The sequence below is a fragment of the Tachysurus fulvidraco genome, chromosome 9 (assembly GCF_022655615.1).
Source record: "Tachysurus fulvidraco isolate hzauxx_2018 chromosome 9, HZAU_PFXX_2.0, whole genome shotgun sequence".
Lineage (NCBI taxonomy): Eukaryota > Metazoa > Chordata > Actinopteri > Siluriformes > Bagridae > Tachysurus > Tachysurus fulvidraco.
This window is the reverse complement of record NC_062526.1, coordinates 10,413,891-10,441,059: the sequence shown is the minus strand read 5'-3', so window position 1 is coordinate 10,441,059 and position 27,169 is coordinate 10,413,891. Positions and strand designations below refer to the sequence as shown.

Sequence of the window (27,169 nt, the reverse complement as noted above, 5' to 3'; positions counted from 1 at the left end):
TGGCATGTCTGATATTTTTGAAAAATATAAATAAAAGCCTTCAAAATTAAAATCAGAAGCACATTTCAAGTATTAATAGTCTACATATTCTGTATTACCTTCCAAAACCCCTTACTAGCTCAAAGCCCAAAAAACAAGCAAACAATAAACCTTGAATAGTTTCTGGATTCAGATGTGTGATCTCTAATTCATTTTACAGGACAACAATTTTTATTTAAAGTTGTAATTATTTACTAAATTAAATGAAAGAACAGAACAAATAAACCTCTATTTATGTGATGGAAAATGCTGAATAGCACAGGAAGAGTTTCAGGAGTTTATCAGCAAACACAAAGAGCCCCACCTTCATTTACTTAATCTTCAAGGCAGGTACCGTAGGTAAAAGCTTCAGTGAGGATGACTAATCAACTGAAGAAAGCAGTTCTGCATATTCAGTAAGCCTACACTCAACTCACCGAGTTGCACCATCGATAAATCGTTCTGACTTGCATGTACTAAATCACACAAGGAGGCATAATTATGTCATTTTTGCTGGAAGTGTTGTTGTTGTTGTTTTTTTTTTTATAGAAATGACAGACTACTTGCATTAGAGTATAAAAGTGGGGTTCACAAAAATGCTGATTCCTAATTTCTTGGCATATTTTAGCCATAAAGCCCCCAATATTTAATGTAAACTGATGCTGTTTAAAATGTAATAGCCTATATAACCTATAAAGCTGTCTTCTGTGACGGTAAATAAAACATGACTTAATCCCTTGTTCTTGCTATAATGAATAAGGTGAATTGCTTTTTCTCCATTATGTGTAAGTACAAGGTATGACAAGTAGTTTCAACACCCCAAGGCACAGGATTTTCCTTCTTGATTCATTTAGTACTCCAAATTGGCACCATTCCCTCAGGGTGTGTGTTTATGTATGTGAGTAGGTGCCAAAAAGCTGCAGGTAAATGCAGACAGTGTGGGAAACATCTCTGTAGGCAGTGTGACCAGAAGGCTTGGGAAAAGAGGTTCATTGTGGAGGCGGCACCAATGATAGGGAGATAATTAGAACTGTGTACAGACATGCAGAAACAGCTTACACTGCATGCTGGGATCAGACGTGTGAGAACTGTCATCCTATCTGGAAGCATAGTCTCAAATTGCTGTGTTTTGTCTCAAAGGCAAAGTTGTATTTAAAAGTGAATATATTGAAAACTGATGTATTCAACTTGGCTGTATACTGGCGTCTGAGGCAATGGGTATCAATGTCTTAAAAAGATATAAGACATGGCCTGTCTTAAAGCAAACATCAAAGGCCACAATCCTTCAGTGAAATAATTAGTTTAAATCCATCCACTCTGTTTTACTGTAAAATCCACATGACTCTCCGTTAGACTTCTAAAGTTAGGGTTTTCCTATAATGTCTGTAATTAGAATTCAGGGGTATTTTGTGTACTTTACCTCATAACTCTTTTTTTTCTGCCCAAGCACCAAAATATATTAGTTGCATTCATATGCACTGTAAGCTCACTTATACATTATATTTAAAACATCCAGTCAAATCCATATCCGTCTGGAATACAAATCATTTTTGAGGAAGGACTGTCTACTAGTCTGATCTCATATTTAATTTAAAAAGGTATAAAGCCAAATCAGTAATAGAATTCAATTCATTTCATTTGAACTCACAATAGAATTATTAAGGCTAACCATGACCTGAACCCTAGTCTTAATCTTCCTAAATTTCAGTGCAAGAAGTTTTTTTTTAACTTGCTGGAAATATGCCAATGTGAGACTACAGTATAAAAAAAACAAAAACAAAAAAAAACATTAGACCACAGGTTCCAATCCATATCACTGACTTTATTTTGAAACAATTCAGACAAAAGTAAAAAAAAATTTTCTACATTGATATTATACTGTCACTTGAGCCTTTTTTATGTATCTTGCTGCCCCTGACTCCCGTTAGCAATTTTCAAAGATAGTGATAGGGATTAAAAACCATATAAGATTTACATTTAACATATTAGCAGATATCCAGTCGCAGTGAAACAACACAGAAATTCTTCTGTGAACTTGATTTTTCTTCGGTGAAATAAACAAATCCTTTAAAAGCAAGACCAAACAGTTATACTTTTAAACATTTATATTTAAACAGTTTTAAAGACTCAAACAAAAGCATTATCAAACAATGTCTCTAAAATTCCATACTCCGTTCTAATCCAGTCCAGACAGAAAAACTAAAAAAAAGACTTGACAGGCAACAGTCTTAGGAGTCATATGTTCATGCAGCAGAGAAGATTTTCTTTCAGGCTTGTCTGTACTTTTTCAGTTTTATATCTGTGGTGAGATCAAATAAAACCCACAACGAAGAGATTATTTCTGATTGGCATTCGTCTGTCATCTCGTGGGCAATATATGCCAAACATGTAGTGCTGATCTAGGATTATTTTACTTTTTATTGCTTAATAGATACAGTTAAATAACCATCCTAAGGGATTCTTAGAAAATATACAGTTAAGGGCAGAAATTTGAAAATATTTGGAAAAATTGATCTCCCAGCTATAAAAAAACATTGGGTTATTTCTGCGACAAGACAGGAGTCCAGAACATAAAACAGACATTCTGTCTTGATTGAATATTCAATTTAGCCAGCAACATGCCACTTGTTATTGTCTGTTATGTACTGTCTAATTGATGAACATAGTCTGTCTATTTATTGAAAGGATGGCTTAGAAGGGCTAAACTTATATCTGCAAGCTATTGTGCTGTTTTTAATACAATGCATTGTACAGAAAAGTTTTTTTTTTTAGTTTTTCCTTTATTACTATCAATACAGTGTGAGGAGTTGTAAGAGACTGCAGTACATGTTGACCTAAGACATGTTGGGGCAAGTCCTTAGAGAGTCCCTCTCCATTAGCGGGACGGTTTTATTATTATCATGCATATCGTTTTGGATCCATGGTTAACTTGGTGGTCTTCTACAGATGCAGAGTGACACATTTCCATCAGTAAAGCTCCACTTGATAGAAGTTGATGATTGTATTATTGTATTGATGAATCATGCTTTAGTTATTCAGTTACATTCACATGTTAAAAATAAAAAAGATAGGACTCCTTAGTAATGCAGGATAGCACTGACCAGAGCACTAGAGCAATAAAAGAGATAATAACATGACCCCAGTTTGCAGGTTAAATCCAGAAGGCTCTATAAAGCATACACAGTGATAAAACTATGGGATTATAGAGCACAAAAGTACATTCAAGTTTATCTTCTTATTTATCGGCTGTTGAGAATGTTTTGCACGAGAGACGCTGCACCATGTTGGGAAAGTACAAAGCAAAGAGAAAAAGTAACTTCATTATTACAGAAAGGAAGGATGTGGAGTAAAGAGGTATTCAATAAGTTCTAAATCCCTTAGTACAATAAACAAAGAGTGCAGTTATCATGGGAAATATATAAACTGCTTACTCAAGTTATATAAAATATGACATAAAAATTTTGTATTCCGTTTGACACAGGCATGTTCCTCAGTCGCATTTAAGTGTTGTTTTGCGTTGCGTTTAACTGAATCCTGTTCAACACTGAAATGAATTCTGAATGTGGTGCCATTTTGTAGTAGGAAAAAGTTGTAGTGTTCACACCACTTCACCACCAACCACTAACTTGGGGTCAGAGGTGAGAAGATCTTTCATATGTACTAAGGATTTGAATTTGTACAAAACCAAATCTTTGCACTGTTTGAAGTTACAACCACTTCTATTCCAAAACTGGCAGGTAATTTCAGATGGGACAAATCATACAAATGACTTGACACATGGTTTGTTATCATAGTCTTTACAAAAGACATACTCTTAAATGTAGTTTGTACCCTGCTTGACTTAACACTTTGTGCTAATTCAACACTGGGCATTTTGCTGTGTGTTAACTGTACTTCAATGGGTATATGGTTCCTGAAAGGGCCCTAAAATCACCTTCCCTAATCAATTTCATTAGCTTTAGGTGTTTCCACTTCAACATCTGCAAGTTTAAAGCCAATAAACAACATTTGGAAGTTTCTCAGCCCAGAAAGAATTTAGTGACAAATTAGTTAAATGCCCCAAAGGTTTATTTTGTTTAATGGATTTACATTAATGAATTTAAAAAAGATTTATTGAAAAAGATTTACAAAAAGAAATAAAATATTCTTTCCCATACATACTTACTATTACTTCTATTTATTGCTCATGCTAACATGTTCATATTGTTTATACTATTCATATTTGCACTGTTATACTTTATACCATATATACACATATACAGCTATATTATACCAATGCAGAAAGACAATTGATATAATTTATTAAACTAAAAAAACACTTACATTTGGACTGCATAATACATTTGATAAAAGAAATCATTCAAAATCTCTGAGCAAAATACTACAATGTTACATCCTTAGTTTCAACTAACAAGCAGTTATGAGTTAATACACATTTTCTAGTGTCTCATCACTTTTCTTGCTTAAGTGAGGGTAGGCAGAAAAAATTCTTGCACCATTCATTTGTTGATGCCTATGATTACAAATTCAAGACCTTTCGTGACCACCTGAAATTGGTACAATGTCCCATTGTGGCTCTATTGTAGTGTTATAGCTTCCTCAGTGAATCAACAATTGATTTAATACATCCTGTCTCTCCACCACCTCCCACAACCCAACACATTCATCATACAATAGCTTGTGGTTTGTCTAAAGTTTAAGACAATGGCTCTATGAATGAATGAGCAATTTAAAAACAGGCACCTGATCTAATGTCATATCATACCAATGATTGACAAGTCACATAATCACATATCACAACAAAACATTTGTTTATGGTCCGCTACTGATTGCATACAAAAACACACACTTGTCTCTTTCATAACGAGCCCAGCTGCTTCCCAGCATTGTGACGCTCCACCTACAGACATCAAGAGACGACGTGTGGAGAGACACCCGGCAAGTCCAATGTGCTCCACCGTTGTCCAATCTGCAGAACGACATGGTATCTGGCTCTTTTTTTGGCCACAGAGTTACAAACAGGAAGTCACTTGGGGCCAGTCACACAGAGACACTTCCCCCTTTTGTTTTTGTGGAGGTTGTGTGAAGGTTCACGGCGTAGACCCTCTGTCGCCCAGCATCTCTTAATGCTGGCCCTTCTCTTGGCACACCCACTGGGGCTGCATGACCTCATTGTTGTTCTTGTGACCTTTCTGATGCCAGTCATGAGCCCCCTAGATAGGTTTCCACCATCCAGTTTGTGAAAATAAACTGGCTAATTTGGCTTAACAGTGCTGAAAGTTCTTAATAGCAGTTGTTGCTTCATATAAGATGGCTGAAAACATTTTCTGGATTTTGAATAACATCAAAAATTGGTGAAATCTTTTCATATATAAAACCTTATGTCGCATATAAAGCAGGGAAAAGTCAAAAATCTTTTATTTTGATAATGCAAGCACTGTAACTTTTTTCCACTTTGCACTACATGTTCAATAATATATTACACAAATGCTTTGGAGAATGTATTTTTATTGTACAGCATACTTGGTTCAAATGGTTAAAATAGCAAAACCTCTCTAGTCTATTAATTACAATATTATGTTAAACAAATGCTCACTTGATGATCTTCTTCATATAAAACTCACATCATCATTTGTGTTTCATTGACTGTAGCCAGATTAATAGGGGAACAAAATGCAACATCAACAAAGTGTTAAGAGACAAAATAAATAGAGCTTGGTCTATTCATAGACTAGGCTAATTTATAGTTTCTTTCAGCAACTCTTGAACTTTCTCAAGGACCTCGGCTGTGACAGATAGAGTACATATCAGGCGATGAGAAATCACTGATATCTAGGCAGAAGGTGAAGTTGAGGAAAAACCCAGTCATGGCTGAACTGTTTGGGAACCATGTGGCCTTTTTCCATCAGTGACTCTCTTGAGACATGGCAGCACCACTCAACTCTCTTTATAGTTTATCTATGTCTTGTCTTCTTGTTTAAACTTCTTCTAGATTCTAGCTGTGGTGGACTGATGAGTTGTTTTTCCTGTCTGTCTGTTTGAAGTTCAGTTGAATTAAGCAGACATAAAAATCAGGGTGGAGCCAATGATTATTAAAAGTGCTTCCTCCCATTTGGTCAGTTAATTAGTCATTTATTTACTACTTTGTTAAGTCCTATACAGACTGGGATTTAAAATTAAAGTAATGTCAGTCTGTCTTTCTAAAATAAACACTTAGTTAGAGTGCCCACTTGTCTTTGATTTTGTGTGTGGGCGGCTAAGGATCATGGATCATGCCTCAATATTCTGGGTAAATATCTGGCGGTCACTCATGGGAAAGAAGAAAATGGACTTCTGAGACTTTGCTAATGACCTTCCAAACAAAGTTTCCATGCTGGAGAGACTTGAGTTGACCTGGTTTATGCTTAGTGCTGTTAGTTTCTACTATAGAAACTTTTTAGTATGTGTCTCTATGAGTGTGTATATAGCACCGAATCATAACATTATTACTATACACTTACTGGTCACTTTAATAAGAGCCTGTAAACCTTTTTATGTTTAAATCATGCAGATACAGTTTAAGAACTTTATATAAAACATTAGAATGGGGAATAAATTGACCTCTGGGACTAATGGGATGCCAGATTTACTTTGAGTTTGAGTGGGGATTTTCACACACAGTGAAAGTTTACATAGAATGATGCTGACACTGGCAGAGATACCTTTTGGAAGAGTAAGGTCATAGGAGAATGACAGGAAATCTGTGGTAACTCTTTTCTTAAAAAAAAAATCTTTACAGTCATGGTGAGCAAAAATATCTCAGAAAGAACAGCATGTAAACACTGAGTCAGATAGGCTATAAAAGCAGATTCCAATACTATCAATAGTAAGTCACAGACATTGTCAAGATAATTACATGAATGACCAGGTATTCTTATTAAAATAGCCAGTGAATGTACATATAATCAAGGTTGCAGGTAATAGGCATAAACCTTTACTTTTTAATAATGAAGTTATAGCACTGTAATATATTCATGACGGATGCAGGAAAATGTTCCAGGGCCTGTGCAGTATTACAGTCTGCACAAGCTTTTAGTGTCAAAAAGCAGGTCCTATATCTAGCGGAAGCCAGCGCTTTTATTTCCATGACCACATTTCCAGTCTGCCCCAAAGCCTATTGACAGCCACACTCAGATTGTCCCAAGGAGATCAAAAGTGGCCATGTCCTTCCTGGTTCATTGTATGGACAAAGCAAACATACACAACACATTTGTAATAATATTCGTTTCCAATGTACTTTATTTAACTATTTATCGTACCTCACTTGTATATCATCCATACATTTACAACAAGAGACTACAGAGAAACCTTCTCACATTGTCACAAGCTTTAACAGAGATCCGCATATCCATGAGGTTCACAGGGTCTTCAAATGTCAGCAGCGACACTGGTCAAACAATGATAATTTTGGGTGTCGACTCACTTCAGGTCTTTTCATGTTCTGCTGAAATGTGTGAAGTCTGGCTAGAAATTGCAAATGGAAAGGAAATCACAAAGGACAAATTGACAGTATGGGAGGAGGGTGGGAATGAAATGGTGAGAAGGGAGAGAGACAAAGGGCTCATTTATTTTCCTTAATCTAGTTTAGGTGAGTATTTCTAAACAGAGCCTACATGTTCCTGAGAACCTACCACCTATTTTCAGGACTAGTTATGTGAATATTATGAAGCTTATAAAGCATAGCTTTCAAAAACTAGAGTTTATGTGTTCTTGAGAACCTTCTAAGACTTTCAGAGCTAGTCAATAAGAAGATCTCAAAGATCTCTTGGCCAAACAAGCAATGTTTTACCCTACTTAAACTACAGGAAGCAGACAAACATTCACAGCAGTGCAGCTTAGAGAATGTCAGCATGTCCCTTCACTCTCAGGCGATTCTTTGCATACTCTCAGTCTAAACACACAAACAAAGTAATTATGTAAAACACAGTTGGACACGTAGGTTTTACAGTCATATGAGAGCAGTGTGTGAGTGGCCCCTATTTTTCCATCTGTCTTTTCCACCAAATCTGCAGAATTAAACTGCTGAATTTACAACCTTTGCATATGTGCATATCTCATATTTCTCTCACATATCACCTGGCATCATATCCTACCACAACAGTTCTCCTTGAAACAAAGTGTGTGAGCCTGAAGCACTGAAGCGTGCTTATTGTCCAACCTGATCTCTTTGTTCCCAGCTCTTTTTGACTGCTTCAGCAGCTGCATTCCAACAGCGCCTGGGAACGGAGATGCATGGGTAGAAAATGATAACTCACTGCACATGTCTGTTTACAGTAAACAGACAGGAACTCTGAGATGTTCTTCATATAAATGGCTGTTGTGGTTATTGGTTAATGGTTGTTGTTATTTTTGTAACTTAACAGACTTTTAACAGACTTAGGGTAAAGCTCTTATTTGTTGTATAAATGAGCTCCACTCGCTGGGAATCCTGTGCTATGCAAACACATGCAAAACCATCAGTAGAATTATGAGAATTGGGAGGGGGTTAAATTCCCCAAGGCCTGGGAAAGAGAATAAGAATATTGTTCCTTAGTATATCCTAAAAATCGTAAATAAACCAAAAATATGCCGTAATTATTTTTAAACCACTTTTTAAGAAAAGGCCACAGAATCTCAGCTTGAGTTTATTACTTCATAAAAAAAATTAAAAATAAAAACAGACTGAGCAACAATGTTTACATAGGAAAGTCTCTTTCATTGGGGTCAGACAAACACTGCTTTAATTGCTTGCCCATGTGTGCAGTCATTCAAAGATCCTAAAGGAAAGGCAGTGACTGAGGGGCGCAGGGGTTGTTGATGGACATCCAGCTGTTCCCCCAAACTGGGGAGGAACAGGTGAGCAAGCACATTTGTTCATTAAATGTCCAGTGATACAGATATATTTCAGCACTTTAGCCGAGTGATATATAGTGAAGTATAGCAGATGCACAATAGACTCAGACACAAATGGAGTCAGTAGACTGTATATATGCACAAACAGAAAATGGGTTTTTATTGAGAAAAAAAATACTGTTTTTTTATATATGTTCACTATATCTACAATAATTGATAATGTTTATGTGTATACGTACATTACATTTAAATTATTGTAGTGTATAGATCTAATAGATACACTTCTAGTCAAACTGCTAGATTCATCTTAGTTAAGTATTAAATAAGTATTTTGGATATTCTATGCCTGGTTATATATTGCTTTTATATAATGACTACCCTCTGCTGTTGTGTTGAATTTGTACAGTGTATGCAAATGTAACCACAAAAACCTCACTATTTATATGCCATTATTTCTATAAGAACTGAAGTTCTGATTATTTTATGCATGTCTTTTGATTCTCTGAGTGTGTTTTCATGTCTGCTGTTGTGAACATGCGCATTCTGATAAGTTACTTGACTATAGAAAGTTTGGTTGGAACATTCTGATTGCAACAAGATATCAGTATAAGCTTGCAATGTGTTTGTCTGATGACTCAGTAAGTGATCATGGAAAACACCCCCGTGCTTCCAGACAGCTGGAGTAAAACAAATAAATGTTCTAACAAAACCACACGTACCATTGGTCTTTAAAATAGTGCAGCCTTCCTTTCTTATTTCACTTTTAATCATAAAAGATCATATGCAGTCAACATATTTTTTTTCAGTTGTTGTTTTCTGGACACTCTCCGGGTCACAGACTTAAGACTTTGCCTGTCTTCAAAACTTGAGAGCCCTGCTAACATGTATATCATCTCAATAAGCCTCCCCGGGCCTTTTCATTTCAACTATCAAAATCTAACCCAAAATGAAAAGACATAGAAATCAAATTTACATTTACTGTATATTAATCACTTTATATTAGCTTAAATATAGCTAATACTATAGAAAACGTATAACTTTAGCTATAAGTTTAAGCATAACTAGCAAAATTCATAACAATATAACTTTTAACTTAAGATAATTTGGTAGAAACAATCATCATGGAAATTATTAGCTTGTAAAAAAGCTTTTGAAAGAAACAGTGCCAGTGGCATCAGTATATAACTGTTGCCTGTAACTTTGACCTGTATATACTCCAGAGACAGGTCACTGAATGTTTGTAGCTGTAGCTAGCTGTATACATTCATTTTTAATTTACATGTACAACTTTATCTAACTTGCTCATTTAGTCACTTAAACATCACTGAAAGTAAGTGCACATCACTGAGAAATATATATATATATATATATATATATATATATATATATATATATATATATATATATATATATATATATATATTTCTCTCGCAAAGAGATAATTGCATAGATGGTCCAGACTATGGGTGCCAGATCTTTTAGTTATGTTTCCCCCCCGCCTATGGAATTCTCTTCCCCTCGATGTTCGCAATAGCGATTGCTTGTTGACTTTTAAAACGCGTCTTAAGACTTATCTTTTTAAACAGGCTTTCTTATAACATGTTTTATTGAGACTTAATTGCACTATATATGTATATGCTGTTTGTTTATGTGTTTTGTCTTATGCAGTGACCTGTATATTGCTTGTAAGGTGACTTTGGGTGTTCTGAAAGGTGCCATGAAATAAAATGCATTATTATTATTATTATTATTATTATTATTATTATTATTATTATTATTATTATTATTATTATTATTATTAGACCTGTTTCTGCTAAGTTTCACCAGGACTTAAAATGAATAATCTGGTTAAATTTATATAATTTCAGAGCTAGTCAATAATAATACCAGAATAATCTGGTTAAAATTAATGCTTAAAAAAGATAAGCATTAATAAAAAACTCCAACTTCAGACCATGTCCATACTGTGAGTTAGCTGCCCATGTTCATCGAATCTAACCTGTAATTATGCATGTGATAATCTTACCTTAAATCTTGTCTAAATTGGTTGATCAGATTTCATGTAAATGCTAGCTTGCTGGCTTGGTGATTAGTTTTTCTATCTTGTTAATCCAACATGTTATCTGATCTTATGAACACTCATTCACTCTTAGATGTGTGAAAAACTCTGGGAATCTTAATGAATTTAATTCTGCCATATGAACACAAGAAGGGTTCTATTGCAGTGGTTAATTTACCTTCCATGTTAACCCAATTAATATGTTCCAGTCAGTTTGCTTATTGTTAGCTTGTGTGTAGAGAGAAAAATTACTGAGACAAAATCTAAACTATGTACTATGCTAATGTTTGTACAGGTCAACTGACAGATCACTGGCATGAGATGTAATAGAAACTATGGCCTCCTCCTCCAATTGCTGTAAGCGTCCCACCACTTTCCAAATATTGCCTGAATCCCTGGGTGTGTAACTTCAATGTATCAGTGAACAACCCACAAACCACGGTTCAGCAGACAGGAGGGGTTTTGCAGCTGAAATGCTTTATGGAAAAAAATCTTGCTTTTCCCATGTCTGTTTTTCATATCCCATCCTCATTTAGATGATTACATAAGAAATGTCTTGAGGCAGAGGGTGGAAAAAAGATATGAGAGAGAGCATTAGGGAGAAGACAAGAGCAGAAGAAAAAAATTAAACAAAGAGATACTGTGGTTAGTAAGCATAAGCGGTGAGATCAGAGAGAGTGATGGAAAACAAATGATTAGGAGAGTGATATAAGAAATGATGGGAGTGTGTCGAGAGAGAGTAGAGAGTGTGAGCAGGGGTAAAGCACAGGGTCCCAGGCGTTAGGGAGGAAGTGAGTTCCCATGCCCCAGAGGTCTCTGTGGAGCAGCAATGGCAGATGTGTGGTCTGGGCTGCCAAAATGGAAGTCTGTGAAGCCATGAAGGAAAATACGCTAATTTATTACCTACAGTATGCAGTAGTATATTTATAAATTCAGAAATAACATCTATATTGACCAACAGGGCTAAGTTTTTAAAAGAAATTGGTATACAGCATATACAGTATGAGACAACACAATTATGGGATTCATTTATAAACATAGCTTATTTACAGTGAATTCAAGTAAAGCTTTGGATGAAAATATTAAATGTTTCCATTGGATAACAAACTAATGATGCTGTGGGAAAACCTCCTGAACTCTTATATGTCCTCTGGGAACATATGATAATTTGGTTCTAACTACTGGAATTTCCAGATGTCTTTTTATTATTATTATTATTATTATTATTATTATTATTATTATTATTATTATTATTATTATTATTATTATTATTATTATTATTATTAATGACATCATCAACAACAACAACAACAACAACAACAATAATAATAATAATAATAATAATAATAATAATAATAATAATAATAATTTTTATTTGTTTGTTTGTTTGTTTGTTTGTTTGTTTGTTTATTTGTGATAAAAGGGTGATAAAAAGAGAGATAAAGAATGACAGATAAATATGAGAGTGACTTCCAAGTAGCATGCCACAGTGAGCAAAGGTCTTTATCTCCTAATGCGCTGTATTACAGAGTCCTTGGAAAAAGCCGTGTGTCTGTGACGGCAGAAGAAAAAGATCCGGATAGGATTCTACTTTAAAAGGATTAGGGCCTGAGCAGTCACACATCTACAGCCTGCATTGTTCCTTTGAAGCTCTGTGACTGGCTGTCAACAGCCATCAGACGTGGTCAGACCCCTGTGCAAGAAGAGTCCAGACCAAGGGAGTCACAAAAACTGTCCAAGAAACTTAATTTTTTCTTATTGATTATTGCAAATGATTGTTGTACTGAATGTTTAAACTTTCAATTAAAAAATGATGGTGTATCTGTAGCACATGCTAGCAAATCTCACAGCCAGCTACAGTACACTACACTCACTGGCTGTTGTGCAGTTTGTTTGCCGGCAAAACTAATTATTGAATTAATCTACGCAGAAGACAGATGATCTTTTCTAAATCTGGAACATACCAATGAGTGATGTGATGTGACGACAGAACAGTATAGCTCATTATTTATGCTGTCCAACAACTTCCTTCTTTGTTGAAACTTAGCTGAGAATAATGAAGCTATATTTAAATTTCTATTGTTTGTATTACACTAGATATCTAGCTTGACCATATGTTACATTATGTTAGATTATTTTTTAGTCTAGTTAGTTAGATTCCAGACAAACATTTAACAGTGGCCCAGTAAATTTACTTACATGGTCGTTGGAAATGTTTAAATAAAGCTTTGTTATATGGCTAATACCAGGTGGATTGGAAAGCCAGGACGTCATTCATTTTAGTGGAGATTGCATGTGGAGTCAGTGAGTTAATGAAATAAGTTACTCATTAACACTTTGGGAGAGATAGTTCATTTTAATGAGCAACCATTGTAGCACCTCATTGATCATTATGCATTCATAATCTTTCTTGTGAATTCAAAGTAAAAAAAAATTAGACCAAAACATCTTATTTCTACGTGTGCAATTTTCCAATGAGCACCTCTAAAGCAGTTTTGGTTTTGCTTCCTTTCAATGGCATTCGGTTTCCCTTGCTCATGTTATTCCCCAGACATTTACATCTCTCAATAGTATACTTTTGTGCTGCACACAATAGATGACCTAAAGTGTTTGAAAGAAAAAACATGCTATGCTTTGCTATATATGTATAGGGCTTTTGCAGACCTGATGGTTTAATGTAGTGTTCAATAGATCTAAGACTTTTAAGCCCACTGGATGGGCGACAACCTCCTATTCTCTGAACTCAGTAGGGAAAAAACACTACAAGGGGAAGTCTCTCATCTTATCACTCTGTGCTCACTAAACAAGACATCAATACTACCAGAGACAAAAGTCAGGTTAAAAAAAATTGCTTTGGATAGCTCATTCTAGAATGTCTGAGACAATGATGTCTCGCAAGATCCTACCTCCTTTCAGATCAACCATAATATTGGGTTTCCTTAATGCACCCAACTAGTACACATAAGGAAATAAAAAGTCTTTTGGGCAGAAAGAAGCCTTGTGGAAATGAAAAAATGACAGTGGATATATTATTGCAACAATTTTCCTTATGGAGAAACTGCTATACTTGTACATATGTCTCAGAGACACTCAAATAATGCCGGACCTCTTACCCTTGTTCTGAGAGCTAATCTTTTTGCTCACTTTACTCATTCTTTTCAAAAAAGGTTAAATCAACCTAACAGGCAGTTCTGAGACCTATGCCTTCTGATTAAAACGGTTTTATTAATTAACCAGTTTTCTGTTGAAAGATTGTGCTACAGTCCACTGCTTCCTATAATGAGCTCATTTGTAAGGCACTGTTTATTAAAGTGCCTGAGAGATGTAGTTTCACGGGGAATAATTCCTGATTAAGGTTACTTAACAGGTCAACTACAGTCATTAAATCAATAAAAAGGCAATTTCTTATATTATGTGTAAAATGTTTCTTTTGATGAGTGACAGACATTTTGGCTTTGAAGGATAAAATAATTCCAAGAAAAATATACATGGAAAAATATATATGGAATTAGCGTTTTAACATATTTTCACTGATACGATGAAGATTTCGGCAAGAAGCGATTTCTGCCCTTTTTTTTTTTTTTTTTTTTACATATTGTAAGTGAGAGGAGTCTTGGATGTCAGTGTACTATTATGATCTTTAACTTTTCTGCGATAAAGTCTTCAGGACAGAGGATATTGCAATTTATGGTACCTTGGTAACAAGACAATTGCTCGATGAAGCAGAGGGGCTGTAACAATAATTCTGTTTGTGTCAGCCCATCATCCAATCGTGTCCTGAATTCTTTGCGTATAACAGCAGACCACATCACGTTTTATTCCTTACTTAATTCTAACGATCTATTCTAATATGTGGTTTTGCAGAAGAGTTTCCTTAAAGGCTAAACAACAATTACAGTAAAGCCAAATAATTTCACATAGTAAGATATTAACATAATCTTTTTTAAGTTATATTACTTTCTGTTTAAATTGGTATGAAAATTGGAACTAAAGACCAGCTTTGGCATAAAGATATGCTTGGGTCAAAAGTCATGTCAATACAGGAAGCAAAAGCCCTCTTTCTTAATTAGAGGGCATGAAGCCCTTTGACCTCCAGCTCTAGTCACTCCATTAAGTTGAAAACAAGCAAACCATTAAAGGTCAGCAAAGAATAACAGAGGGTACAGAATGCATAGTAGTGTTTAATGATTAATTAACTGGATAATTATGTCTGTAATAATGTGAAAAATAATTTAGAAGGAAATTTATTTATCACTAATTTGCCTTGTTCTCGCATAACAATCTGGATTTTACTGTGTTGTAAATGAGTAATGTCTCCTCATCCTTCAGTACAATGGCAAGTTTTTATAATGGCAATAAAAAAGAAACAAATGTAGTGACTAGCTATTACACTGTAGCCCTTTCTATACCGTAGCAAAAAGCTATCTTAGCTACGCCTCATGAGGAACATGCAGACACAGGTTGAAACGTGTGCCAGGGGTGTGCCAGAGATGTGGTGGTGTGTGATTGCAGTTAAGCTCCCCCCCCCTATTCGACACAAAAAAGAGCCAGATCCACACCTGCTCCTCTCTTTGCTCAAGACAAACATTTGCAATGAGGACTGCCGCGTTTGGTGGAAGATTGTGGGGGAAGCGGGACAACCAATAGAAGCACAATCAGAGTAAAGGGTACTTTCCCCCAGCCTGACACACCTGGTTGAATGTATTAACCTTTGCAAAGCTGGATTCCCAGTTTACATCTTTATCGTTGGGTAACTGTAAATGATATTATCTACTGTGTTGGGGTGTTATTTGCATATTTTTTTCAGTTTAAAGTGTTATGGAAATGATCTAATGGCAGTGGTCATGTAAAAGTAAAAAAACTAAATGTGATGCCTTTGTTATGTGATGGTTGCATTGACTAGAAATAGGACAGTGTTTAGATGGAGTGTGTTGGTCTCTCTATTGACATATTAGCATGCTTGAACTTGATCAGGCAGTGTGCTGTTTATACATGTCTCTGATCCGCTGTCAGTGATTATGATTCATAATATTTTTTGACAAATTTTCACACTCACATTTCACCCTAGGGAGAAAACTGTGAACTCCATTTGCACACAAAACTGATGTCTGTTAATAGAAAATTAGCATAGGATGATTAAATTTATTAACACTAAAGTTTAATTTGTAATTTGTAATACCAAGGACACCTGGCTCACTGGATTTTCAAAGATCTGCCCTTGAGATTCTGATATTTTGCCCTCAGGTTAGAATACAGTCAGATAAACACCAATTTCATCATTTGCTTTTGAGAGAAACAAAAAAAAAAAAAAAGAAATTCACCCCTACCTAATATTAATTATGTCTGAGGAGCATTCTGAGGTGTGCAGGAGGATTTGGTGCTATGGGTTCCCTTTAGGTCAAGACTGTGGCCTAAATCTCTTCATCTACGCAGGCCTAGTTAGATTGATCTCACTTCACTCTTCATCATTTCATTAAAACCCTGAGGAAAAAGGTATTTTTCTTCTGTATCTTCTTTTTAAGTCTTACTGAAGTACTGAAAGGTGTGTGTGTGCGTGTGTGTGTGCGTGTGTGTGTGTGTGTGTGCTTGCGTGCATGCGTGTGTGTGTGTGTGTGTGTGTGTGTGTGTGTGTATATATATATATACTGTTAAGATATGATGGCTACATCAAGGCATAAGAGAGTATGCTATTAGAAATATGGAAATGTACTGGACTTTGACCTGGAGTCATTTACAGCTAGAAGCAATTTCATAACAAAAGCTGTTGGTAGTGAAAATAAAAGAATATCATTTTAATGTAGTTCTCTATCTGCAATAAAAGAACATTTCATCACCATTTTTAAACCCCATAAAAATATTAAGCAAAATTAGAATATTGTTAAAGAATATGCCTCAAGTATTTATGTATGGTTCATGTACAGCTGTCTCCTATACCACAAAATATCCTCTTTCCTGAGATCTCACATGAGTCTTTCCCACTTGACCTAGGCTCATTAAACATATGTCTTATATTTCTAATACCATACTGCACACAAAAGAAGCATATTTCAGTCGAAACCCAAATGAACATCAAAGCCTAATGAGAACAGATCAGCTATATGTGACATGGGACAAAGACTGAGAGATATTTCGTAGGCAGAACAATGGCATGTGACGGAGGGAGTGTGCCTTCATGAAGGAGGTAGTAGCTGTGAATGAGGCTTCAGCTGTAATGAAGGATTAACTGTGGAATTGGGATTCTATATTAAGATACTCCTTATTCTCATTAGGCTGATACTTATATCAATGAATCAATTCGCTTGCTGACTAGGATAGAGCAAGAAAAAGAGAATTCTGTAGAGATTTTGTAATGGGAAACATTCTCTCACCAATTAGTTTATGCTATGGGAAGAAAATCTGGCTTAAGTAGAGCTCCCTCTCTCTCTTTCTCTCTCTCTCCCTCCCTCCCTCTCTCTCTCTCTCTCTCTCTCTCTCTCTCTCTCTCTCTCTCTCTCTCTCTCTCTTCTTAAATCTATGGGTATGTATTTCTCTAATCTCTCAAGACTAAATGCACTAACAGCTGTTTACATGTACTGTCTATTGTCCTGAGCTTTTTTTCCTGTTATCTCCCACAGTTACAGGTAAATGTGGTGACCACCACAAACACAGACCGTCAATACGCTAAAGTCAATATTGACCTCTCAGCACTGCCCAAACAAATCCTTGTGTGAACACCATAAGTGACTGAATCTCAAATATTCCTGTGTTTACATGAATAATATCCACACTCTCTAACTGAGTCCCAACAATAATAACACTGTTTATTGCATGCTGACAACATGTCTTCCTATTTATATTGATGTTTGCTCTCGAAGAGCATATGGACAGTTAAAGTCTGGTATTAGTTTGAATGGGTTTGCATACAGCGTTGAAATGATGTCAAACTGATCGACTGTTTAGATAGGCTTACTGTGCACTCTTTTGCTCATAGTATAAATACGGGGCCAGGGGAAGGAGACTATCTCACCAAGCCCAGCACCTGCCTCTGTCACTGTTTAGACCGTAACGTATGACAAGACGGAAACTGGACTTGTTTAAACATGCTGACTGCGGAAAAATAGTTATGGGTAGATCTTATGTATGTAGTTTTATATATAACAATTATTATAATAATAAGTTTTTATTTATTTTTAATTTTTTTTTCTATACTACGTTTGCATCTAGCATTATACACGGTCTCCTTAGTTATTTATCACTATGTATGCTATGTATGTTTTCTAAATACCATTTTCCAAAACTAAAAGTTTCTTAGCTAATTTGTTGAAGACAATAAGCTCCAGTATACAGATCTAAAGTAGATTACAGTCAAAATTGCATAAACTTTTGTTTTTGCAAATCAGTATCGTCACCAAATGTATGTCAAAATGTAATCAGAACTGTAATACAGAAAAATGTAATCATGCTGCAACACATTTATTACATTATTAACATCGATACATGCTATTAAAGCAGTTAATTCATTATGTTTTCATGCCATTCAGTAGTGGATTTTTTTCTGTCTGATGCAAATGTAAAAGTGTAGGGGAAAAATGTTGCCTTTATTCACTTTCATAAAAGCATGGAGGGGCATCAGGAATAGGAATACAGCGTTCTACTATAGCATTAATTTCTCCAATCTTCACACCATCATATGTCCCAGTAACAGTTGTCCAGTGAGTGTTTCCATTGGTGTATGTCCGACTCAGCCGGGCTGTGAACGGGATATCAGCAGTCATCCTTCTTGCCTCCATTCTCACTAAGCATGAATGGTTTGGTTGCACCAAGACCTGTACAGACATGGAGTGGCTGATAGTCTCAATCATTCTTGTCCCCTCAGAAAAACTTACTGTCTGTTCTTTAGTGAAGTCCACATTGTCTGGGTTAATGATTGGGATTTTCCCATTCATGGTTGAGGTGGATCCATTATGGGTTTCTCTGCCAATGTCCCAGAACTTCTCTACAGTGCTAGTCTTCTGCAAAAGGACTGTCTTTTCAATGCTGGCGCACTCATAGTTGGTGGCCCTGGCCATTTGGATGGTCTCTGGTGGATGATGGAACAGCTTGACCTCATCAATAGCATACATTACATGGGAGATTTGCTGGCTATAGGTGTCCCTGTTAATGGCTAGGGTATCATAAGACTTGTACCAGTATTCTTTGCCTTCCCAAGGCAGGAAGAAGGCTTGATGTTTGGTAACAATTTTACCTAGCCCATATTTGTTTTTGCCCACAAAGATGTCAATTCCAGGACAAGTTTTCACTGAATTTATTGGCACAGATCCAGAGGAGCCTTCTTTCCATTCCAGGAACTCAAAGTGGTCTTCATTGACCAACACCTCAAACTTAGGGGTAGTGTACTCAGCATCTGCATAAGGGTATTTGCAGTATGGGCCTTTACTTGGAGTGTAGAATCCAGCCTCACAATTGAATTTGCACACATAGTCAGTGCGTCCTGCATAACCATTGTAGATGCTTACTGCCCCATTTGGAAGGGAACCTTCCCAGCTAACCCACTTTAAGTTGACATTTTCCTGAAACATGAATGCTGAGCTTCCCGTATCCATGGACAACAACTCTTGGGGAGTTTCAGTATTTTCTACTGTAGTCCAGGAATCAAGAGGTGGTACCACATCCCCCAAGTCAGGGTTTAGATGGATCTCTGAGTTAAAATCATTAAAATAAATATAATAGAAAAAAAGAGAGAAAAGTTAAGGAGGAAAATTTTTTAAATAATTTAAGTATTGTCAGTGTGCATGATATGGCCAATATTTGTCTTTCAGTATTGTAGCTTTCTGTATGTTTCCACAGGTAAGATTTGTTTATAATCAATTTGCAAATGTTAAACAATCTATTATCACATCTCAGTAAAACATAGCATTAGTCAGTACATTAAAATCTTTATCATCATCTTCAATGTCCTCTTTAATTTGTCATGATGGTGGTAGATCTTGAGAATATACTTGCAACCATGGCCACAAAGGATGAATAAAACAAGGATAGGATGCTAGTGCATCACACAGACCTAAACATACTCAATTTGGGGAGGAAACCCATGTGTACATGGAAAGAACTTACTGTTTTCTGCAGTAAGATTTGGAGCAGAGATTGAGTGCAATGGTGTTGCACAGAACTGCAATACAGCTAACACTAAAGGAAGTGCTGCCCTCATCTGGTGAGAAATAAAAATTGTGCCATATGCACGAACAAAAATTATATATATAGATATTTTCTTGATATAATAAGAATTCATAGCCACACAAATATTCATCAGAAAGTTGCATCATTAAAAGAAATCTGACTTGAAATTGTATACACTACCTCTTAGAACATTATCAGTGAATAAAAACTGTGCAATTGGAATATATATATATATATATATATATATATATATATATATATATATATATATATATATATATATATAATTATATATTTGTTCATTTGTGAGATTAAAATGAGCGTCTTACCTTCTCTGATTCCTTTTCAAGTGCTTGATGCATGCTACTGCCAAAGGGTTTTTAAGCACTTTTAATTGCCGCAATAAACCAACACTGATAACTTGATCCTATCCTTGTGATTCTCTGTCCATATAAAGCTGAACTGCAGTTTAAAATGAGGGAATTTTTAATTAAGAATTTTTAAATGTTTGTCTTTGTATATCTTTTTTAAGTCACAAGCTAATTAACTTCAAATACATGTGTTTTTTCCATAGTTCTAAAAACAAATTAATCAAAGATCACATCGTTGTGCTCCAATGTTCAGTAAAATAAACCTATTAGAGGGCAGTAAATAAATTCTAATATATTTGCTGTTTTTCAGAAACATCTTAACATCTATTTACATTGTATGGGGCATATATAGAACAGAAAAAACAGCAACTGCCATCATATTTGCATGGTAAAGATAACAACAATCTCAGGTCAAAGAAAACTTTTACCCAAAAAGATATTGGAATTACAACCTCTTTATCCATGATTGATTATCTGGAATAAATGTCTGATAGATGTCTGATAAAAGCAGTAGCTGTTTATAGGTTAAGGACATCACAGAGTATGTAATCATTAATGATTTTATAACTGTGATCTGATGGGCTTCACTGGCAAATAAAGATTAAAAATGTTGTTAATGGACTGTTCCGTGGAATGGTCTGATATACTGGAATCAGAGTATCAGTAATATTATACATCTTAAATCCCCAATTACATGTCATTTACATTCAGGAAACATATATTTGTTGTTGTTGTTGATGTTGTTGTTTTGTTATTGTTATTGTTGTTGTTGTTGTTGTTGTTGTTGTTGTTGTTGTTGTGTTTTTTGAAAGAGCCCCATGGATAAATTATTCATTCATTCATTCATTCATTCATTTTCTACCACTTATCCGAACTATTCTTGGGTCACAGAGATGGATAAACTAAAAAAATTAAACTTTATTTGCAGAACTTTTTTATGTCTATCAGTTATTGAATGCAGACACAGCAGTGAAACTAATAAACTCAGCAGGGAAACTATAGTTGTGTGTTAAGTTAGTTATTTGCAAAATCCATGACTGTAGAAAGTAGATGTGTAAAACACATTTAAGTGATTTCTTTTAATCATGTATTATTTGTCATTCAGGATTGCATGATGTTGTGTAGCAGGTCAAGAGGAATATAGATAGGACTAAAATATAAGAGCAGGTTAATATTTGGTTGTAATTTCTGGATAACTAAATTTAAAAATGTATCTGCATAAAATACGCCCATGCCTGCCTCTGTCTACAGGATTTATTTGAAAATGGCAATGAATGGTGGTTATAACAAATAGGGGTCAAAATGTTACCCATATGATATGGAATACATTTATACCATATTCATAAAGGTAAATGAAAACATTCAACATTATTCTTTGCTGGCAAGTGGCAATGCTGGCCCATTACAAATTTTATATTTGAATTTTTCAAAATACAAAATGTTATTCTGATGCCTTAATTTACATAATTCTTATTTTGTAATATGTATTAAAATGCACCTTTGGTTTACTGTTACTAATCACAGAATATAACCAAAGTTCAGTTACAATGTCTTTGTTTCTTTGCAGAACATAAAACCTTGATAAAAAAAATAAACAGTTTGGTTGTTTTATCTCTTTATTTTTCAAGCAATTTACAGTAAAAGGAGTTCTTAGGGTGTTAGTTCACATATGTATGATTTATTGTCTACAAGAAATACAACTCAACCTATCTTTTAGGCTGTTAACAATTTGAACTTATATAACAATTATACTTGCATGTTACAAGATAGTAATTGGTTACTGGCTTCTTTGAACTTTAATAGCCCTATAAAGCTGATGGACATGGCTTAGAATCTACAATAGGTTCACAGCGGTCCACCACTGCTCTGACCTCTCCTATCTGAATGCCATCATAAACACCAATGATGGAGGTCCATTGGGTCTCTCCATTGGCATATGTTCGGCTGAGCCTTGCTTTAAACGGGATGTCAGCAGTCATCTTTCGTCCCTCCATGCGTGCAGTGCAAGAGTGATTGGGTGGCACTGTTAGTTTAACTGACACTTCATGACTTAAAGCTTCTACTAGGGTAGTGCCACGGTTAAACTGCAAGGACTTCTCTGCAGTGAATTCCACTCCACCACTGCCAATCATAGGGATCTTAGCAGTGATGCCTGCTGTAACACCAAGCATAGTGGTACGGCCAATGTTCCAGGTGCTCTCCACCTCCGTGGTCTTGGAGATGGTTACAGTCTTGGTTATTGTCTGGCAGTCATTGTTGGTAACACTGGAGATCCTCATGGTCTCTGGTGGGTAGTGGAAGAGCTCAACTTCATTAATACCATACTCAACATGGGAGATGTGTTGGCTATAGACATCACGGTTGATGGCCAAGACTTCATAGGACTTGTACCAGTACTCATCACCTTCCCATGGCAGGAAGAAGGCTTCAAACTGAGGTACAACCTTACCAAGCCCATACTTGTTCTTACCAACAAAAATGCCAACACCTCCACAGGTCCTAATGGCATTCTTTGGCACAGATCCATATGAACCTTCCTTCCACTCCACAATCTCAAAATTGTCTACATTGACTAAAACTTCAAACTCAGGGGCATGATATTCTCTATCAGCATAGGGGTAGTTGCAATATGGACCTTTGCTGGGAGTGTAAAAACCTGCTTCACAGTTGTATTTACAGATGTAATCAGAACGCTTTGAATACCCATTATAGATGCCAACTGCACCTTGGGGAAGAGAACCATCCCACTTGGTCCAGTTAAGATTGACATTATCGCCAAATAGATTTGAATTGCTCAATGGTTCCTCAAGCTCTGGAGGTGTAAGTGGGCCAGCAACTGGATCAATGTTTGTAAGAGGTGGGATTTTACCCTCTAGGAGTGGGTTCAAAAGAGGTGCTGTAAAGAAAGAAAAGAGAGAGAGAGAGAGAGAGAGAGAGAGAGATTAGTAATATTGATGGCATATATTCATTCATTCATTCATTTTCTACCGCTTTATCCGAACTTCTCGGGTCACGGGGAGCCTGTGCCTATCTCAGGCATCATCGGGCATAAAGGCAGGATACACCCTGGATGGAGTGTCAACCCATCGCAGGGCACACACACACTCTCATACTACAGACAATTTTCCAGAGATGCCAATTAACCTACCATGCATGTCTTTGGACTGGGGGAGGAAACCGGAGTACCCGGAGGAAACCCCTGAGGCACGGGGAGAACATGCAAACTCCGGAGGCGGGAATCGAACCCCGACCCTGGAGGTGTGAGGCGAACGTGCTACCCACTAAGCCACCGTGCCCCCTTGATAAATCCTATATCTACAATCTCAGTGATGTTGTCTTCACAGATTAGCACAATAATTATCAAAATATCAAAACAATTTACAGTGAGAAATTTGGAAACTAAGTCAACAAAAACTAAATATATCTATAATGGTAAATGTAAAATATATGAGCAGTGTAAACATGTACAGTAATTTGAACACATTAATATAAATGAAAGCACATTTTACCTTTCTTAGTATGTATACTTTTCTCTACTATCTCTTTTAGGTTGATGACCGGTTCTGTAGCATATGCACAGAAAGCCACCAGCTGAAAAAGGGTGATGACAGCAAACAGCTTCATCTATAAAGAATTTATGATTAGTGGTTTTCCAAGCTTAACAGCATGCAGTATTTTATTCATCATTGCTTTGTATTAACTTACCATAATCTGTTATTGGTGTGAATTACTAGGTATCATTTGTTAACTGACAGTTTTGTAATCAGGGTTTAAATCACTCTTTTCACAAGCATTTCTTCTGAATAGTATTCTTTATTTGCATTGTTCTTGTACTTGCTTTCATTACTTATACATTACATTGGATACTACAACTGTCAAATAAATTATTGTATTTTATATGTATTGCTTTCAGGGATATTTTAGATGGCAATTGTTCTGATGTCTACAATTAAAAATCTAGTATAAGATTCTTGATGACTAATGCCATTACATTTCAATAATACATATTTAATTCTACATGCAAGAAGTGCACATACCTTCACGGTCTGTCCCCTGTGTTCAGATCATCCCAGAGGTTCAGTCTTATATACTGTAACTCTTTTATGGACTCCTAAGTCATAAATTTCAAATCTCCTGTTGAACTCTCAAGTTATCATTTCTCTGATCTCAGCATGCCGGCGAGTGAGAAGCCAAACAAATATAAACTATTATATCAACACTAAAAGGTTTCATTTCAAGATGCAGTATATGTTGTGTTGAATACTTATGGCAACATACTGTATATATCTATACATGGAAATCTAAGGAGGTATTTTGGTTAACAAAGTGAAATAGGAGCTACTTTTACTTCCACAACGTAAGTGCCATACTAGCAGCACTTTAACTCATGCTGTCAATTTACAGTATTTATTTTGCTTTATTTTAATGTAGGTAGACTGGCCATTTGAAAGGGTTTCATGTTGTATAGCTCACTTTATTTTGTGAGCCAAGAGACAGTTCACCTCTGAACAAGCACCGTCAATGCTTCGCTTCAACATGTTTGTTGTTCCTGTGTTCTCTCACCTGTATTTTGTGCTGCCAAACTAGTTGTGTTTCAATGCTGATTGACTCCAGTGCAGCTGGAAACTTAATTAACTGCACCTTCACAGAAAAACTCAAGCTGCTTTTACAAACACTGATTACATCATATTCACAACACTCAGGTCTCATTAGTGCGGTCGTCAAATCACTGTCATGTCTCCACACTTACTCCACTAATATCTCCTCAACTACCATAGAAAGGCCAGATTCATAATTCCAGTTGGAAATTCCAGGCATCAACGGCTAATTCCTTAATCAAGTCACAGAGTAGTAGGACTATCCTCTGCCTTTAGTATCAGCACTCTTTAACAGCTATGGGAGGCCTTTCCAGAGCTCAATCAATGCACTGCATACAACCCAGTTTGTATCTTGGAGGATGATAAATGGAAAACAATCAGCACCACTTCTGGCCACTTTGAAGACTGCATAATATGTTGTCACAGCTGCTTGAAAACCATCTTTATGTCAAGGCTAAGAAGTATAAATTCCATTTGTACAAAGTGCCATTTCTGGGCTCTATCATTGGGCCCAGTGTGTGAGAGTGTGCTAATGGACCATTACCATGTCTTGGCAGTCACACAATGACCAGTCACAATGCTGTCAGGGTTTTAACAAATTTAACTGATGCTTTAACTGAAAGGATTTAGCATCATATCATCCCAGTTCAGTGCCTTGCAGAAATGGGGGTAACAAACTTATACAGTGGATGCCAGAATCTGGACAAGTCTTCTTCAAGCTCAAGGAAGCATGTAGGTCAGCTCCTACAAAAAAAATCACCCGGATCAAAGATCTTCAATGCGGAGATAAATGCTTCAGTATCAGTTGTTGTGATCTTACAGCAATTCAGAAACTAAACTAATCTCTTAGTTTCTCTTAGCATTCTTTTCTTCTTGAGAAAACTGACCACCACCACCAAGCAGAACCAATGATTGCTTAAATAAATGGAAACTCTGGTTGGAGGGTGGCTAAAACCTATTCTCCATCAGTACCCATCACCAGAACATTCATCAAGACCAAAGTCTGAACTCTTTAAGCACACAGTGTTCTATTCTTCATGTACTTTGATTTCATTCAGTCTTAAGGCCTCAGCTCCATGAAGTGCCAAAGGCAATTCCCTGACCTAACTATACCCAGCTCCACCTTGTGAACTCACTAAGGAGTGTATTCTGCCTGAATGCTACTTTTCTGGGGGCCCTAACTTGAAGCCTCACAGAGAGATTGTCATTGGCCCAGAGGTGAGAACTCCAGACAGTGTCCAGTGGGGGAAAAATTGTGCTGAGACAAATTGATTACATGGGCCTATAAACATGGACTACAACTTATAGCAATCACAGACAATCTCACATTTACCCACTTAATGATTACCCTTTACCTGGATGCAATCATACAGTATACACACACCCTCACTGGGTGAGATGTGATAGCTTATAGGTTAAGGTGTTGGACTACTGATTGGTAGTCCTGTCAGGAGTTCAAATCCCAGCAAGGCCCTTAACCCTAAATTGCTCAGTTGTATTTTATTAAAGTCACTCTGGATAAGGTTGTCTGCTAAATCCTGTAAATGTCACTGATCCTTCATTTTGTGTCGTATATGCTTTTTGTCCACTTTGATCCATTCATTACCAAGAAATTGTATTTAGATTGGCATTCTTCTTTTGATCCTGTTGCTGGTTTTCTGCCCGTAGTCTTGCATAGTTGTTGGAAATCATTGCCTGCACCTTGATCATGTCTTTTTTTTTTTTGTTGCCATGTTCAATAATACCTGGTATGCCTACACTCATGTCTGTGTCTGCCAACATGACATTGATAAGTATATGTTTATTAGATAAGGATAAATATTGGGTTGTTAATGTATTACAAAACAAGTGTCTTTATAGGGCTTATATTTTATGGGGCAGATTATTTACAGGACAGTTTACAAGATCAAGGTCATTTGTGACATTGTGCTACAGAACATATATCTATCTTGAAAATGTATGAACTACTGTAATTACATATTTTTTAGGTTCTTTGTAGTTTTTCCAGGGTGTGAGATTATGCCTGTGACTTGAAATTCATTTCAGTACCAATTATCAGATTTAGGGTTTGGTTTTCTGATCATTCCTGTTAATCC

The 27,169-nt window shown here is 36.1% G+C and overlaps 2 protein-coding genes and 1 long non-coding RNA gene across 3 annotated transcripts; 1 reads left to right on the top strand and 2 right to left on the bottom strand.

Annotated features, from left to right (window-relative positions):
• Positions 1-8,805: 8,805 nt before the first annotated feature.
• Positions 8,806-13,318, top strand: LOC125145573. Its single transcript, XR_007143970.1, has 3 exons — positions 8,806-8,892; positions 11,244-11,305; positions 12,478-13,318. It is a non-coding gene; the product is annotated as an uncharacterized LOC125145573 (long non-coding RNA).
• Positions 13,319-18,384: 5,066 nt separating this feature from the next.
• LOC113637596 (natterin-3-like) lies at positions 18,385-20,489 on the bottom strand. The gene is made up of 3 exons (XM_027138315.2): positions 20,434-20,489; positions 20,042-20,135; positions 18,385-19,625 (listed from the first exon to the last, which is right to left on the bottom strand). The coding sequence occupies exons 1-3, from the start codon at positions 20,464-20,466 to the stop codon at positions 18,526-18,528; spliced, it is 1,227 nt and encodes a 408-aa protein (XP_026994116.2). The 5' UTR covers positions 20,467-20,489; the 3' UTR covers positions 18,385-18,525.
• Positions 20,490-22,073: 1,584 nt separating this feature from the next.
• On the bottom strand, positions 22,074-24,551 carry LOC113637595 (natterin-3-like). The gene is made up of 3 exons (XM_027138314.2): positions 24,513-24,551; positions 23,985-24,099; positions 22,074-23,371 (listed from the first exon to the last, which is right to left on the bottom strand). Exons 2-3 carry the CDS (start codon positions 24,097-24,099, stop codon positions 22,281-22,283), a joined length of 1,206 nt encoding a protein of 401 aa, XP_026994115.1. The 5' UTR covers positions 24,513-24,551; the 3' UTR covers positions 22,074-22,280.
• Between the last annotated feature and the right edge of the window lie 2,618 nt (positions 24,552-27,169).

Bases quoted from the DNA above. Each gene is read 5' to 3' on its own strand.
- LOC113637596 (XM_027138315.2), bottom strand. From the start codon at position 20,466: ATGCATCAAGCACTTGAAAAGGAATCAGAGAAG. The intron at 20,136-20,433 runs GTAAGACGCTCA...ATTTCTCACCAG, and splicing joins TTGAAAAGGAATCAGAGAAG to ATGAGGGCAGCACTTCCTTT. The intron at 19,626-20,041 runs GTAAGTTCTTTC...ATTTTAACTCAG, and splicing joins AAATCTTACTGCAGAAAACA to AGATCCATCTAAACCCTGAC.
- LOC113637595 (XM_027138314.2), bottom strand. From the start codon at position 24,099: ATGAAGCTGTTTGCTGTCATCACCCTTTTTCAGCTGGTGGCTTTCTGT. The intron at 23,372-23,984 runs GTAAAATGTGCT...CTTTCTTTACAG, and splicing joins AAGTATACATACTAAGAAAG to CACCTCTTTTGAACCCACTC.